The sequence below is a fragment of the Furipterus horrens genome, unplaced genomic scaffold (assembly GCF_987537825.1).
Source record: "Furipterus horrens unplaced genomic scaffold, mFurHor1.1.pri manual_scaffold_11, whole genome shotgun sequence".
NCBI classification, from domain to species: Eukaryota; Metazoa; Chordata; class Mammalia; order Chiroptera; family Furipteridae; genus Furipterus; species Furipterus horrens.
Window position 1 is genome coordinate 54,767,293 of NW_028327181.1, and position 12,386 is coordinate 54,779,678.

At 50.0% G+C, this 12,386-nt stretch overlaps 2 protein-coding genes across 3 annotated transcripts; one reads left to right on the forward strand and one right to left on the reverse strand.

Moving 5' to 3' along the window:
* The first annotated feature begins 345 nt into the window (after nucleotides 1–345).
* GPS2 (G protein pathway suppressor 2) lies at nucleotides 346–3,493 on the forward strand. Its single transcript, XM_090257900.1, has 11 exons — nucleotides 346–418; nucleotides 598–760; nucleotides 1,098–1,207; nucleotides 1,286–1,398; nucleotides 1,535–1,614; nucleotides 1,702–1,784; nucleotides 1,938–2,088; nucleotides 2,197–2,286; nucleotides 2,376–2,455; nucleotides 2,543–2,638; nucleotides 2,794–3,493. Exons 2-11 carry the CDS (start codon nucleotides 667–669, stop codon nucleotides 2,875–2,877), a joined length of 981 nt encoding a protein of 326 aa, XP_090114026.1. The 5' UTR covers nucleotides 346–418; nucleotides 598–666; the 3' UTR covers nucleotides 2,878–3,493.
* Nucleotides 3,190–7,930, reverse strand: EIF5A (eukaryotic translation initiation factor 5A). 2 transcript variants are annotated; one of them, XM_090257903.1, is made up of 6 exons: nucleotides 7,763–7,930; nucleotides 5,718–5,903; nucleotides 4,459–4,563; nucleotides 4,140–4,271; nucleotides 3,960–4,033; nucleotides 3,190–3,810 (listed from the first exon to the last, which is right to left on the reverse strand). In XM_090257903.1, the coding sequence occupies exons 2-5, from the start codon at nucleotides 5,880–5,882 to the stop codon at nucleotides 3,971–3,973; spliced, it is 465 nt and encodes a 154-aa protein (XP_090114029.1). In that variant the 5' UTR covers nucleotides 5,883–5,903; nucleotides 7,763–7,930; the 3' UTR covers nucleotides 3,190–3,810; nucleotides 3,960–3,970. The 2 variants fall into 2 exon arrangements, with proteins under 2 accessions (XP_090114029.1, XP_090114028.1); XM_090257902.1 differs by lacking the exon at nucleotides 7,763–7,930 and adding an exon at nucleotides 7,399–7,471.
* Nucleotides 7,931–12,386: the final 4,456 nt, after the last annotated feature.

Consider the following 12,386-nt stretch of genomic DNA (forward strand, 5'->3'; position numbering starts at 1 on the left):
GGCGGGAATGGGGAAGGGCGAGGGCAGTGGAGGGGTTGGGTCCTCTGTACAGTTGTCATGACTCTGATTTCGAAGGAACAAATAAACACCGTCTCTGAGCCTCTGTCTCACCTCTCTTGCACGCCCTAAGGGGACCCCGGCCCGCCCAGTCCAGGGTCCCCACCGCGGGACCCGGGCCGACTTGGAGCGTTTTGCAGCTGAGTCAGCAGAAGCTGGGCCCCGGGGCGGTTGGAGCGGGCGGGCGCCGTGGAAGGGTTTGGACTTCACAGGTACCCGTCCCCGGCACTTCCGCCTTTCCCTTCCCACCCAATCAGTGAAGCCGCTGATGCTCTGACCTCGGAAGGGTTAATCCTCGTTACCGGATGTGACGCAGAGCTAGAGCGCGCAGGAGGCCGCGGAGAAAGCGAAGAAAAATCGAGTAGGGAGGGGCTGGGGCCCGGGTTGGCGGGGAAGGGGGCGGGAACCCCGAGGCTAGAGACCCCAACGCGCTTGCGCGCTAGAGCCCCGGCGGGCCCTGTACATGTGACCGGGACGACGAGCGGCCTTCCGTCTCGGCCGACCGCGCGCGATCACTCCTGAGTCCCCGCCTGCCCGCAGGCCCAGTCCGAGGTCTGGAAGTCAGCGACAGAGCCGGGCGCCCACGGCCTGAGCGCCCCCGGCAGCACCATGCCTGCCCTCCTGGAGCGCCCCAAGCTTTCCAACGCCATGGCCAGGGCGTTGCACCGGCACATCATGATGGAGCGGGAGCGCAAGCGGCAGGGTGAGCCGGGGCCAAAGCGGGAGGGCACACGCCCATGGTGGCACGGCTGTCCCGAACAGACCCCCACCCACTGGCAGACCAGTGCACCAGCGGCCGAAGCTAGAGAAGGGATGGAACAGTCCCGTTGTGGTGGGAGTTTAAATCGACGGGTCTGAATTCCAGAAACCTTGAGCTGGGAAGGACCTTGGAGAGCACCTAAGGAAACCTACCTCTCCCTGTCTCGTTGTCTTAAGATTGTAAAAGATCATTGGGATAACCAGTTCTTGCTGGTCTTCAGTCTATAACATTGTAATTATTTTAACCACCCTGCCACTTTCCTATTTGACTCTTCCTCCAGAGGAAGAAGAAGTAGACAAGATGATGGAACAGAAGATGAAAGAAGAACAGGAGAGAAGAAAGAAAAAGGAAATGGAAGAGAGAATGTCACTAGAGGAGACCAAGGAACAAGTATGTGTAATCAGTCCCTTGATCTCTCCCAGCTTTCTTCCCTTGGCTCTCCTACCTTCATCTTTTCTCCTCTCTCAGATCCTGAAGTTGCAAGAGAAGCTTTTGGCCCTACAGGAAGAGAAGCACCAGCTTTTCCTGCAGCTCAAGAAAGTTTTACACGAGGAAGAAAAACGGAGGCGAAAGGAGCAGAGGTGGGATTGGAGAGCTAAAATTTCAATTGGGGGCAAAAAAATATAAGGGGTCGGGTAACAAAAGATCATCCATTGTTTAATGGCAAACGAGGGTGCATTTGTCCTTGATTTTTGACCTGCATTTCTTTGATTCTAGTGACCTAACCACTCTGACATCAGCTGCATACCCACAGAGTCTGACTGTTCACACAGGAACTCATCTCCTCAGCATGCAGGGTGAGGATAAAGAAACCGCTTGTTAGAATGGATCCTCCCGGGTCTTGTAGACTACCGTTTCAGCATCATGCCCCTCTCCCTCTCTAGGAAGCCCTGGAGGACACAACCGCCCAGGCACTCTCATGGCAGCTGACAGAGCCAAACAGATGTTTGGACCCCAAGTGCTTACAGTAAGAGTAGAAGGATTGTTTTCCCTACTATTTACATCCACCTTACTAAACGAACATTCAAGTCATGGGTAACTGTATGGGGGAAAAATGGGACATACACAAGTCACTTGAGATTCTGCTTCCAAGTTTACAGTGAGTTCTCATCCTCCTCAGACCCGGCATTATGTGGGCTCAGCAGCTTTCGCAGGGACCCCAGAGCATGGGCAATTCCAAGGCAGCCCAGGTGGTGCCTATGGGACTGCTCAGCCCCCACCTCACTATGGACCCACTCAACCAGCCTATAGCCCTAGTCAGCAGCTCAGAGGTGAGTGATGGGAAAAGATGGGGGGCTTTCCTCAAGGCCCAAAGGGAGGAGTATTGTGAACAAACTAAAAGGAGGTTCTAATGGCTGTGCCTCCTCCTGCCTTCTCAGCACCTTCAGCATTTCCGGCAGTGCAGTACTTGTCTCAGCCACAGCCACAGCCTTATGCCGTGCACAGCCACTTCCAGCCCACCCAGACAGGTGATAACACCCCACTCAGGGGCCCTGGTTCCACACGCCCTCCTTTTCCCATTTTCTACTCATTTCACACACCCTTCTTACCCACCTAGGGTTCCTCCAGCCTGGTGGTACCCTTTCCCTGCAAAAGCAGATGGAACATGCTAACCAGCAGACTGGCTTCTCTGACTCAGTGAGTGTAGAGCCTTGGGAGGTCAGGGGAAGGGGTATGTGAAGGGGAACCCCAGGCTGCCTCAGGTCCTGACTCTGTTCTCTGCAGTCCTCCCTGCGCCCCATGCACCCCCAAGCTCTGCATCCAGCCCCAGGACTCCTTGCCTCCCCCCAGCTCCCTGTGCAGATGCAACCAGCAGGGAAGGTAAGGATCCCTGTACTACCAGGGAAAACAGGACTGGGTAGGGCAGGTGGTCCACACCCCCGGTTTTCCCTTTTTTTCTTGGGGCTGGTTTTATGGGCATGGAGTATGACAGAGTATACACACTGACAAAACCCACCTTTCACCACCACCACCAGTCAAGCTTTGCAGCCACCAGCCAACCTGGCCCCCGGCTCCCTTTCCTCCAGCACAGCCAGAACCCAAGATTCTACCACAAGTGACCATGAAATTTTATCATCAACCTTACCCCACCCCTTACCATGGGTGAGGGCCTGGGTCCTAGGCCAATAAAGTCTACCTGCCATTGCCCCTGGGTGGTGCTGTTTGTGTTCCCTCCCACCTGAACTAGGCCAGAGCTGCTTGGGGGTGGGGATGGGAAGCACAGGTACCTGGCAGGTCCATGGCAAATCACAGTGGGACAGCGGGTTGGCTGTAATGAACTCAAGTGTCACAGTTCAGTCTATGTTTTTAGTTCCCAAATTTCCGTCCTAATCAGCAAATACCTTTTTTATTCAAAGTAGCCAAGTTGGGGCTTCATATTAAACTTGTTGTTTTATTCAGGTTTGATTTTAACAAATGTGTTGGGGAGAGCCCACAGGAAAGGGTGAAGCCCATGGGGGCAGGGCCCTCCCAGATGCCTGAGGAGGGGGCAGGTCCCCTTCTCTCTCCTCCTCTTCCCTCTCCTGCTAAAGGGATTTGGGGAGAGACTTAGGCATGGGAGGAGGCTGGTCCCCAGTCTGTGGGGATGGTGCTTGGGGAAGAGGGCTATGGGAACAGGGATGAGGGGAGGGCCACAAGGATTAGTTGCCAGAATCCACAGCTTTCTGATTCCAGGGGGGGAGAGAGAGAAAAAAAAAAAAAAAAAAAAAAAATCCCTAAACCACAAGCAGCACCCACCCCCACTCCCCCACCAGGGCTGTAGTTCCAGGGGAGAAAAGGAGGGCAGCTTCACCAAGGCCATGGCTCACTCACTCCTGGCCAAGGGAACAGGATGAAGGGCAGGGGCTCCCCGACAGAATGAGGGGCTGGGGGAAACCAAAATAAAACGTCAAATAAATTGTGTAGGAGTCCAGCGGAGGGCCCAGCCAGAGCTGGGCCAGGCTGGGGGAGGGGGCCTCTGCAGGCTCGAGGATCACTGCTTCCGCCACCGCATCCTGGGTAGGAGAGAGAAACCAGGTAAGATAGAATACTTTCAACAGGAAGAAGTGTGAGAACCACACTGAACTAGAAAGTCTGGAACAACTAAGACTAGAGCAACCACAAAGTATGCGAAGGAGGCTTGGGGGGAGTTTGTCACACTCACATGGGAGCCAGTTATTTTGCCATGGCCTTGATTGCAACAGCTGCCTCCTCTGTCATGGCAGAGAGCACTGTAATCTGTGAGGAACAAAAGGGAGAGTCACAAGTCTGACTAAGAGATGAAGCACAAAGAGCGAAGCACAGAGTGAAGCTGGGCACAGAAGGAAGGGATGGGGCCCCATACCAGGATCTCCTCTCCACAGTCATACTTCTGCTCAATCTCCTTGCCGAGGTCTCCCTCAGGCAGACGAAGGTCCTCTCGCACCTCCCCACTGTCCTGGAGCAGTGATAGATACCCATCCTGGATGCCAATCAGCTGGGAACAGATAGGGAAGGAAGCTGAAGGTTGAGGATCAAGGGTCTGATAAACTAGGGTGGCAAACTGCTAATACCAAATACCCTTTCCTGCTATTTTCTTCCTCTGTCCCAACACAAACTCTTCTGGTTAATCTGTATCCCCACTCCCAACTACTAACCCATCTACACCAAGACCATTTACATACCTGGAAATCATTCCTTTTGATGTTGGGGACATCCATATTATGAGTTGATGGGCAGATATCTTCATATTTCTTCCCAGTAAAGATGTCAATACCAACCAGGTGGACCTGTATATGTGCATCACATTAAAGAGAAACCCAACCAAACTCTAGGATGGAGGAGATAAAAGCTCAAGGTGATCCTGACTGATGAGGATAATCAGACTAGACTGTTTGAGCAAAGACTAGAGAAGCTGGGAATGAACCATAAAGTCAAGAAAGACTAAAGCCTCTAAAAAGAACCCGAGGCAAAAAGACCACCATTGAGACTGGGCAGACAGTACAAGGTAAACTAAACTAGGCCAGGCCTGGAGCAATCGATTACCTCCAGCTACCAAATCATTGACAAATAAAAGGCAAGAACCTAGGAGTGGGAGAAATCTAGATAAAAGTTTACAAGTTTTCTAGACACCAGAATAAAAGGCTAAGGATTTGGGAAATAAGGAAGGCAGAAGGAAAAGAACTGAGAAAAAGGACTGAGAAAGGAAGAGAGCTGAAAAGGGAAAGTGACTTGGGGGAAATCAGAATGAACCAAGCAACTGGGTAATAAGGGAACCAGAAAGAACACAGGAAGGATCTAGGACATTGATGGGTAATCCAGGATGAATGCCAAGTCAATAGCAGATTTTAAAAACGGATTAGGGAACAAAATCACATAAAATGCAAGGATGAATCAGGTTGAACTATCAAGGGGAAAAAAGTCTAAAGTACCAAGCAAAGCACTAGACAAGAACATTAGGGCCCAAGAAAGCAAGGAGGCTCTAGGAACTCAAGGAGAGGTGGTAGCTAGGTGATTTGGAAATTCAGAGCTACAGTGGCCCCCTTCAGGAAAGACTATTCCATGTTAGGATTGGAGAAACTCTGAGCACAGTGATAAAAAGTACCTACAAAGATTCAAGGGAAGAGACACAAACAGAAAAAGTGAAAGTCAGGAATAAGGAAGGAGCAGCTGAATAGCCAGAGAGTAAAGGACCACCAAGAGAAGTTAAGAGACTCAAAGATAGAGAGCGGGTTACCAGAGAATGATTGTGGAAGAGGCTCAAGTCCAGGAGTAAGTGTAGTAGGAAAGGTATCCAGGGCTGAGTGCTGAACACAAGAAGTGGGATGGTAGGTAAGAAAAGAGTTAAAAGACAGAGGGCTAGGACTGATGACAGCTTGCTGCCAAGAGCCACATGGACATGGGAAGTGTAGGGAAGGCAAGATGTGAAAAGTGAAATTCTAACCTTGGCGTGGCCGTGCTTGCCAGTCTTGGAGGTGGACATCTCCACAATCTTACATGGCCGTCCTTTGAGCACCACAAAGCCATTCTTACGTAATGCTGAGCACTGCATTGGGAAGGTGGCAGAGGCCCCTGCATCTCCTGTCTCGAAGTCCAAATCATCTGCCATTTTAAGAGGCTTTGATTCCAACTAGAGTCAAGAAAAACAAAACAAAACTGGGGTCAGTAAGAATGAAGGTTAACAGTGTCTCCAATTTATACTCCTCATTCCTCCTCTGGAAACATTGCCTCATTTTCTTTCCAGTTGTTTATTCCATTGCCCTCCTAAAATAATGTCAAAATTCCTAGGCCAAATATTGATTGGGATCACAAATACTTGAGAACTGATGTGTGTAGTGTGGAAGAATACGCTGGATCCTTACCCCAATGAAAGGTAAACAGAGCTCGGGAAAGGAAGTCTTGAGGCATTAGGATGACAAATATCTGAGATGGGCAAAAGACCTAATCCCTGGGAGGGGGAGGACTCAGGTGTTACTTGCCACTGAAACCAGCCACCCCTTTAGCCCACACATAACCAGGGCTATAATTAGGTGAGCAGCTATGAGCCAGCACAAGGGCGGGGCTAATGTGGAGGGGAGAAGGGAGGGTGGATACGGGAGGACAGGGCCCCACCCGTCTGTTACACCCCTATCCACACACAAGCCAGTCATTGGTACAGGAAACCACAAGGCCTCTTTGGGGGATTCCCGCCTCTGTAACATGCATCTGCAGATGCAGCCAAGAGGGAGAAAGTAGTTTTCTAACTAACCCCCCTGCCAAACACCTCGATCTCATTCCCCAAAGGGAACCCAGGAACCCCGTCTCTCATCGGGAGCCCTCCCACTTTTCCCAAGATGCATTGGTCCTGTCGGCTTTTCAGACCCGGCCTGTAAGTCAGTAGAAAGTGGGGGAGTGGGGAGTGGTGAATGACAATAAAACGAAAGCAAAAGACTGGTGGTAGTGAATAGTATAACTTACACTAGGCTAGTAGAATTAAGGACTCTAAAAAGGAACTTCCAAAACATACACATCGAGGAAGATGGTGACAAGGTTTAGAGCACCTATAACAAGGAGGAACTCAACTGTTCCGGAGACTTGAAGGCGCTTTCGGCACCACTGAGTTGGGCTCCCATCCAATCGCCCTCGGTTTCCCCATTTCTTTGGCTTTCCAGCAAGGAACAGTGCCACTTACACCTGGCTGGCCCCCTCACTTCACCTGAGGTTTGGGGTAAATCTCCAGGGGCCCATGAGGTGGTAGAGCGCTAACATATGTCCGCAGCGGGCTCTCTTGGGTGATGAGGATCCAGGCCTCGGGCTTCTCCCACTCCTCAAATTCCCAAGTTCCCCTAGGCGCCCGCGTGGACCTGCTCTCTCCGCACAGAGGGTTGCCGGTTCCCGCCCAACATGTGGCCGCCCGGGGCTTCCGGTGGCCGGGAACTGGGGGGAGGGGTCCCCACGCTGCCTTGCGGACCTAGTCCACGTCTGGCCATGCGGCCTCCGACCCCAAGAGCAGCCTCCCGTGGGGGACACTTCCGGTGCTACCGTTGCCCCCTCCTCAAAGGCCGCACCAGGCTGGAGCCACGCCGCCTGCCCTCCCCCCGCCAACCCCCCCAAATGTCCTCTCACCGAACAGCCCCCTCCCCCACCTCACGTGGCCGCGCGGCGCCTGGTTCTCAACAGCCCAGGTACCCTTGCCCCGGCGGGCCGATCTGACCCCCAGCCCTCGCCCCGGCGTGGCCGCCCGGCGGCCTCTCCCGCGTGGTGGCCTCGCGGCTCGCCGTCCCCCACCTTGCGTAGCTCCAACGTCACCCGGCAGGCCCCAACCGTCACCCAGCGCGCTAACCCGGGCGCGCGCCCGCGCCTTTCCGCACCTCGCGCCGCTCGCCGACAGGACCCCGTGCGGCAGCCACCGCCGCTGCCTTCTGTCCCCTCCCCGACCCCCGCGCAGACCCATCAATACTCCCAGGCTCAAGCCAAGGTTCCGCGCAGGCGCGTCCTTCCCGCTCTCACCTCGCGCGAACGCAATGACTCGACGCCGTCCGTTCGCTGCGAGCCTAACCGCTGCCTCTGAGCCCGCTGCTGCCGCCGCCGTCGCCGCCGCCGCTGCTGCACACGGGTCTTAGTACGCAGGCGCTGACTCCCCACTGACCAACCAAGCAGCCCTGTGACAGCCGCGCAAGCGTGCTCCCTAGCTCCACCGCCCACCACCCCCGCACTGCGCAAGCGTACAGATCATCTCCAAGCTCCACCCTCCCTCCCACCTACCCCTCCAATGACGCGTATACGTGACCCCGCCTCCTCACAAAGCCTCAGTTCGGCCCACCAGTAGGCAACACGCAGGCGCACCCGGTTTTTTAATCCCTTTAACCTCCTCTTCCCTCCCCGAGACAGACCACTAGCCCTACCGGACAGTCCTTGCGCCTGCGCAATAAGGAGTCCTAGACTCCGCACCCTCCGAAGGAAACGCCTCGATCTCAAAGCGCATGCGTACTGAAATCTTGACCACCCCTTTCTACCTCAAATGTCGTCGGTACGCAGGACGTTAAAAAGACCACGCCACTGTATCGCCTGTCTCGTTTAGAACGCATGCGTTGTAGAAAACGCCCCACCTTGGCCTTAACTCGACTTAAACGACTTACACGTTTAAGAAAACTTGCGCTGTAGGGTGGGCCCCTTGTCTCAAAACCCATCCCCCATTCCCCCCGCGCCCCCTCCCTCGGGCTTTGGTCACACACATGCGCACGAGTATCGCCTCCGCTTCAGTCTTCCCGTTGTCGTGTTATCACATAGCAGCTTCAGTTCTCCAAGCGGTACGGCTCTGCTCTGACACAGAGTTTCATTCGGAAAGATAGAGCGGTCCTGTCCTAGCCACCATCTTATTTAAACCCTTGGTTGGCCTTGGTCCCTATGGCTCCCATGAAGGCTATTCTACTTCTAAATAGAGACTTTGTCATTCCTCTTTTTTTCTCAACTATTCTCTGCGGTCTCCAAAACAATTTTGGAGCACCCTTAGAAAAAATTGTAAGAATGGTGGAATGTTAAATTTCACTGACGTTCAGTTAAATCATAAAAGTTGGCCATGAAGCTGGAAACAAGCTATCTTTTGGAATGCATGTCCCTGGCCGTCGTTCTAGGGAAAAAGCTGCTGCTTTTCCCGAAACTTTCTAGTCTTCCTGCAGTTCCTAGGCTTCCAGCACTACTTTCATGGCTATCTTGTTTGCTTCAGCAAGCTTGGTGAACCACAGTACTGTGAAACAAAATGAATAACTAAATATCTGGGCTTAGCATCCAAGAGCCCAAATCTGGCTCTTGTTTTAAGACTCCTGAGACATGATAGAGGTGAATTGCAAATATCAGCTTGAATTAATACATTTCTGTAGCACATTAATCTATCACCCCTCCTCCCAGCTCATTTCACTCAATTTTCTGAAATTTCTGCTCTTTCTTTTGTAAACCAAAGCTTTCTGGGTGTATCATTTAAAAGTTAAAATGATGATAATGGTGGAGGTTGTGCATGTGTGGGGCAGGAGGTATATGGGAAATATATACGAGATCTCTTCAGAAAAAGTCCAGCCATTGTTAACATGAGAATGGTTTGCAAGCCATTGATGTAACCTGGTAGCTAAGGACAGTGGACTGGAATGTTTGTGTGTGAACAATGACACCTTCACTGTACTAGTCAGTAGGTGCAGCAGACCCTGCTGAGTGAGCATGTGTACTGAGTGGCAGTTGCACTCAAATTGACTGAGCGAAAAAAGCAACAAATCTGTATCAAATTTTGAATCAAGCTTGAACATTCCTCTGCAGAAACTATTTGGATGATTCAGAAGGCTTTCGGGGATGATGCAATAAATGCAGCGCAAATAAAGTGTGGTACAAATGCTTCAAAGTTGATCAAGAATCTGTTGAAAGTGATCCACATGCTGGAAGGCCTACAATAAGCAAAACACCTGAGAATGTTGAATGTGTACGGTCTGTAATCAATAAAGATTGGTGAATGACAGTGTGAGGACTGTCAGGGGATTCCCAAAACTACTATGTTCAAGATTTTGATGCAGGATCTTGGCATGAAACGTATTGTGGCAAAATTTGTTCTGTGGCTTCTGCTACCAGAGCAGAAGGAACATCGTGCTGCAGTTGCTAATGACTTGATTCAAACCACTTCCAGTGAACCAGATTTGGTGTCCTGTGACTTCTGGCTTTTCCCAAAACTAAAATCACCTTTGAGAGGGAAGAGATATGAGACTGTCAATGAGATTAAGGAAAATATGGTGAGACAGCTGATGGTCATTCCAACAAAGGATTTTACAGTGTTTTGAACAATGGAAGAGATGCTGAAAGAACTGTGTGAGGTCCCAAGGTGCCTGCCTTGAAGACGACTGAGTCATCATTGAACTATGTACAATGTTTCTGGTATCTTCTATCTTCTTCAGTAAATGTCTCTATTTTTCATATTATAAGGCTAGATACTTTCTGGGACAGACCTTGTATGCTTTTTGTTGTGAACCTGAAACTGCTTTAAAAAGTAAAGTTATTATACTTGGGGTGGTGGTGGTATTGGAGCTGGACTGGATGCAAGAGACCAGTGAAGAACATCTGACAGTAGCCCAAGTGAGCAAGAATGAAGACCTGGATCAAGGCAGTGGTAGTGGGGCTGGGAGGAAAAGATGAGTACCAAAAACATTTTGGAGATCTAATTGATGGGACTTGGTGGTTAACTGAATGAGTAAGATGAAGTCAAAGGGTGGGTCAAAAGTGTCTTCAATCTGTGTGATTGGGAGATATAACAAATTGATCAAGCCATTCCTGAAGACAAATGCAGTCATACAGGAACTGGGAAATCCTCTTAAGTTTCTGGGATTCTGAGATTCAAGCTCAGAGTTGGACGGGTGAGTACATTAGTCTCACAGCAGAGCTGGGCTCAGGAAGGTGAGTTAGAATGGAACTGAGGACAAACCAGCTATTTTTTTGTACTTGTCCCTCACCTAGAAGGGAAGGGGCTTCAGTTGTATCAAGAAGAATGGTTTTACATGATTGAAAAGATTTTGCAAAGTTTTATTTATTATGAAAATAGGAGTCCATTGTAGAAAAATTTTGAAAAACATAAATAACCATAAACCCAACACCCAGAGGCAACTTCTATTAATGTTTTACCATATTTTCTTCCGAAGTTTTTCTATGCCTTCTAAAAAATACATCTGAGATCATAGTGAACTGTTTCTGTGTTGCATGTGAAGGCAAATTAAGTCATCTGATGGAAAGAATTCCCCAGTAGAAAAAAAAAAAGCTAAAAACAGGAACAGGTTGGAGTTGAGGTAGGAGTTCTCTGGTACAAATATTTCACAGTGAATTGATCCTTATCAAGGGGCCTAGACAGGGGCTATTCTTCCCTCCACCCTCAAGGGCTTGCATAAAAGTCAAACACACCAAATGGATCTTGAGAATGAGTAAACAGGTAACCCTTAGAGGAGGGGCAGGGGGTCTTGAACCTGCTCTCACAGTACCCAGCTGCTGGGATCACAGCAGAAATCTAGACTGTACTCACTCACTCATACATTTATTCAGTTAATATTTACCAAGTCTGAGTACCAGATACTTGGGGGTGCGGTGAGCTTAGCAATATAATCTGTGCCCCATAGTTGGTGTTGGGGGGGATTATCAGATAATGAATAAATATCCAATGTTGGTCTGTCTGCTCAGGCCAGTATCTACCTACTACCAGTGAATGATAGGTTTATAAATGGGAGTTGATAGGAGAGGAGGAAAAGCACCCTGAAGGTGCCTGAGCCAATCACAATGACTACAGAATGTTGACTGTGATGATTCATTTGCTCATTCATTCACTCTCCAGGTGGTCACAGAAGGTTTGCTCTGTGCTAGGTCATATGGCCAGTGGGGGAGATTTAGAGGTAGCCAGGCAATTGCAGAGACATGTGATGCAGCTCACTTCAGGGAATATGGGTTTGAGTGAGCAACAAGATGGGGCCAAATCCAGACTGGAAGCCTGGTAGACCTTTTAGCAGTGGAGACACCAGAGCTGAGGAATCTGAAGAAGGATCAGCTCTCAGCATGAGAAAGGGTCTGGGAGTTCTGTGGGCAAGAGATAAAGAAACATTAGCTGGGCCCTGGCCAGGTAGCTCTGTTGATTAGAACATCATTCCCATATGCTAAGATTGTGGGTTCGATCCTCAATCAGGGCACACACAAGAAACAACCAATCAATGCATAAATAAGTAGAACAACAAGTCGATGTTTCTCTTTCTCTCCCTACATCTTTCTATCTAAAAATCAATAAATAAAATTTTTTAAAAAAGAAAGAAATGTTAGGTGGTTAGGGTTCATAGAAGAATCAACCAATGAAGCATGGATAAGTGGAACAACAAATTGATGTTTCTCTCTCTAAAATCAATCAATCAATTTTTTTTAAAAAAAAAGATCCATCCATGTTGTCATAAGCACGTCTAACCAGTTGCTTCTAATGGCTGCGTAATACTCCATAGTGTACACTCAACACCCCCCCCCCCCACATCTTACTTATCACATTCCCACTCCCAGTGATGGATGCCAGGATGTCTCCAACTTCCCAACTTCACATACTCACACACACCTCCTTAAAGACCTGTAAGAGAATCTC

What these genes read in the sequence shown, in the direction of transcription:
- GPS2 (XM_090257900.1), top strand. Translation starts at nt 667, where the DNA reads ATGCCTGCCCTCCTGGAGCGCCCCAAGCTTTCCAACGCCATGGCCAGG. An exon ending in CTTCCAGCCCACCCAGACAG is followed by an intron (nt 2,287 to 2,375) that starts GTGATAACACCC and finishes TTACCCACCTAG; the next exon opens with GGTTCCTCCAGCCTGGTGGT. An exon ending in AGATGCAACCAGCAGGGAAG is followed by an intron (nt 2,639 to 2,793) that starts GTAAGGATCCCT and finishes CACCACCACCAG; the next exon opens with TCAAGCTTTGCAGCCACCAG.
- EIF5A (XM_090257903.1), bottom strand. Translation starts at nt 5,882, where the DNA reads ATGGCAGATGATTTGGACTTCGAGACAGGAGATGCAGGGGCCTCTGCC. An exon ending in GCAAGCACGGCCACGCCAAG is followed by an intron (nt 4,564 to 5,717) that starts GTTAGAATTTCA and finishes GCACATATACAG; the next exon opens with GTCCACCTGGTTGGTATTGA. An exon ending in TCAAAAGGAATGATTTCCAG is followed by an intron (nt 4,272 to 4,458) that starts GTATGTAAATGG and finishes ATCTGTTCCCAG; the next exon opens with CTGATTGGCATCCAGGATGG.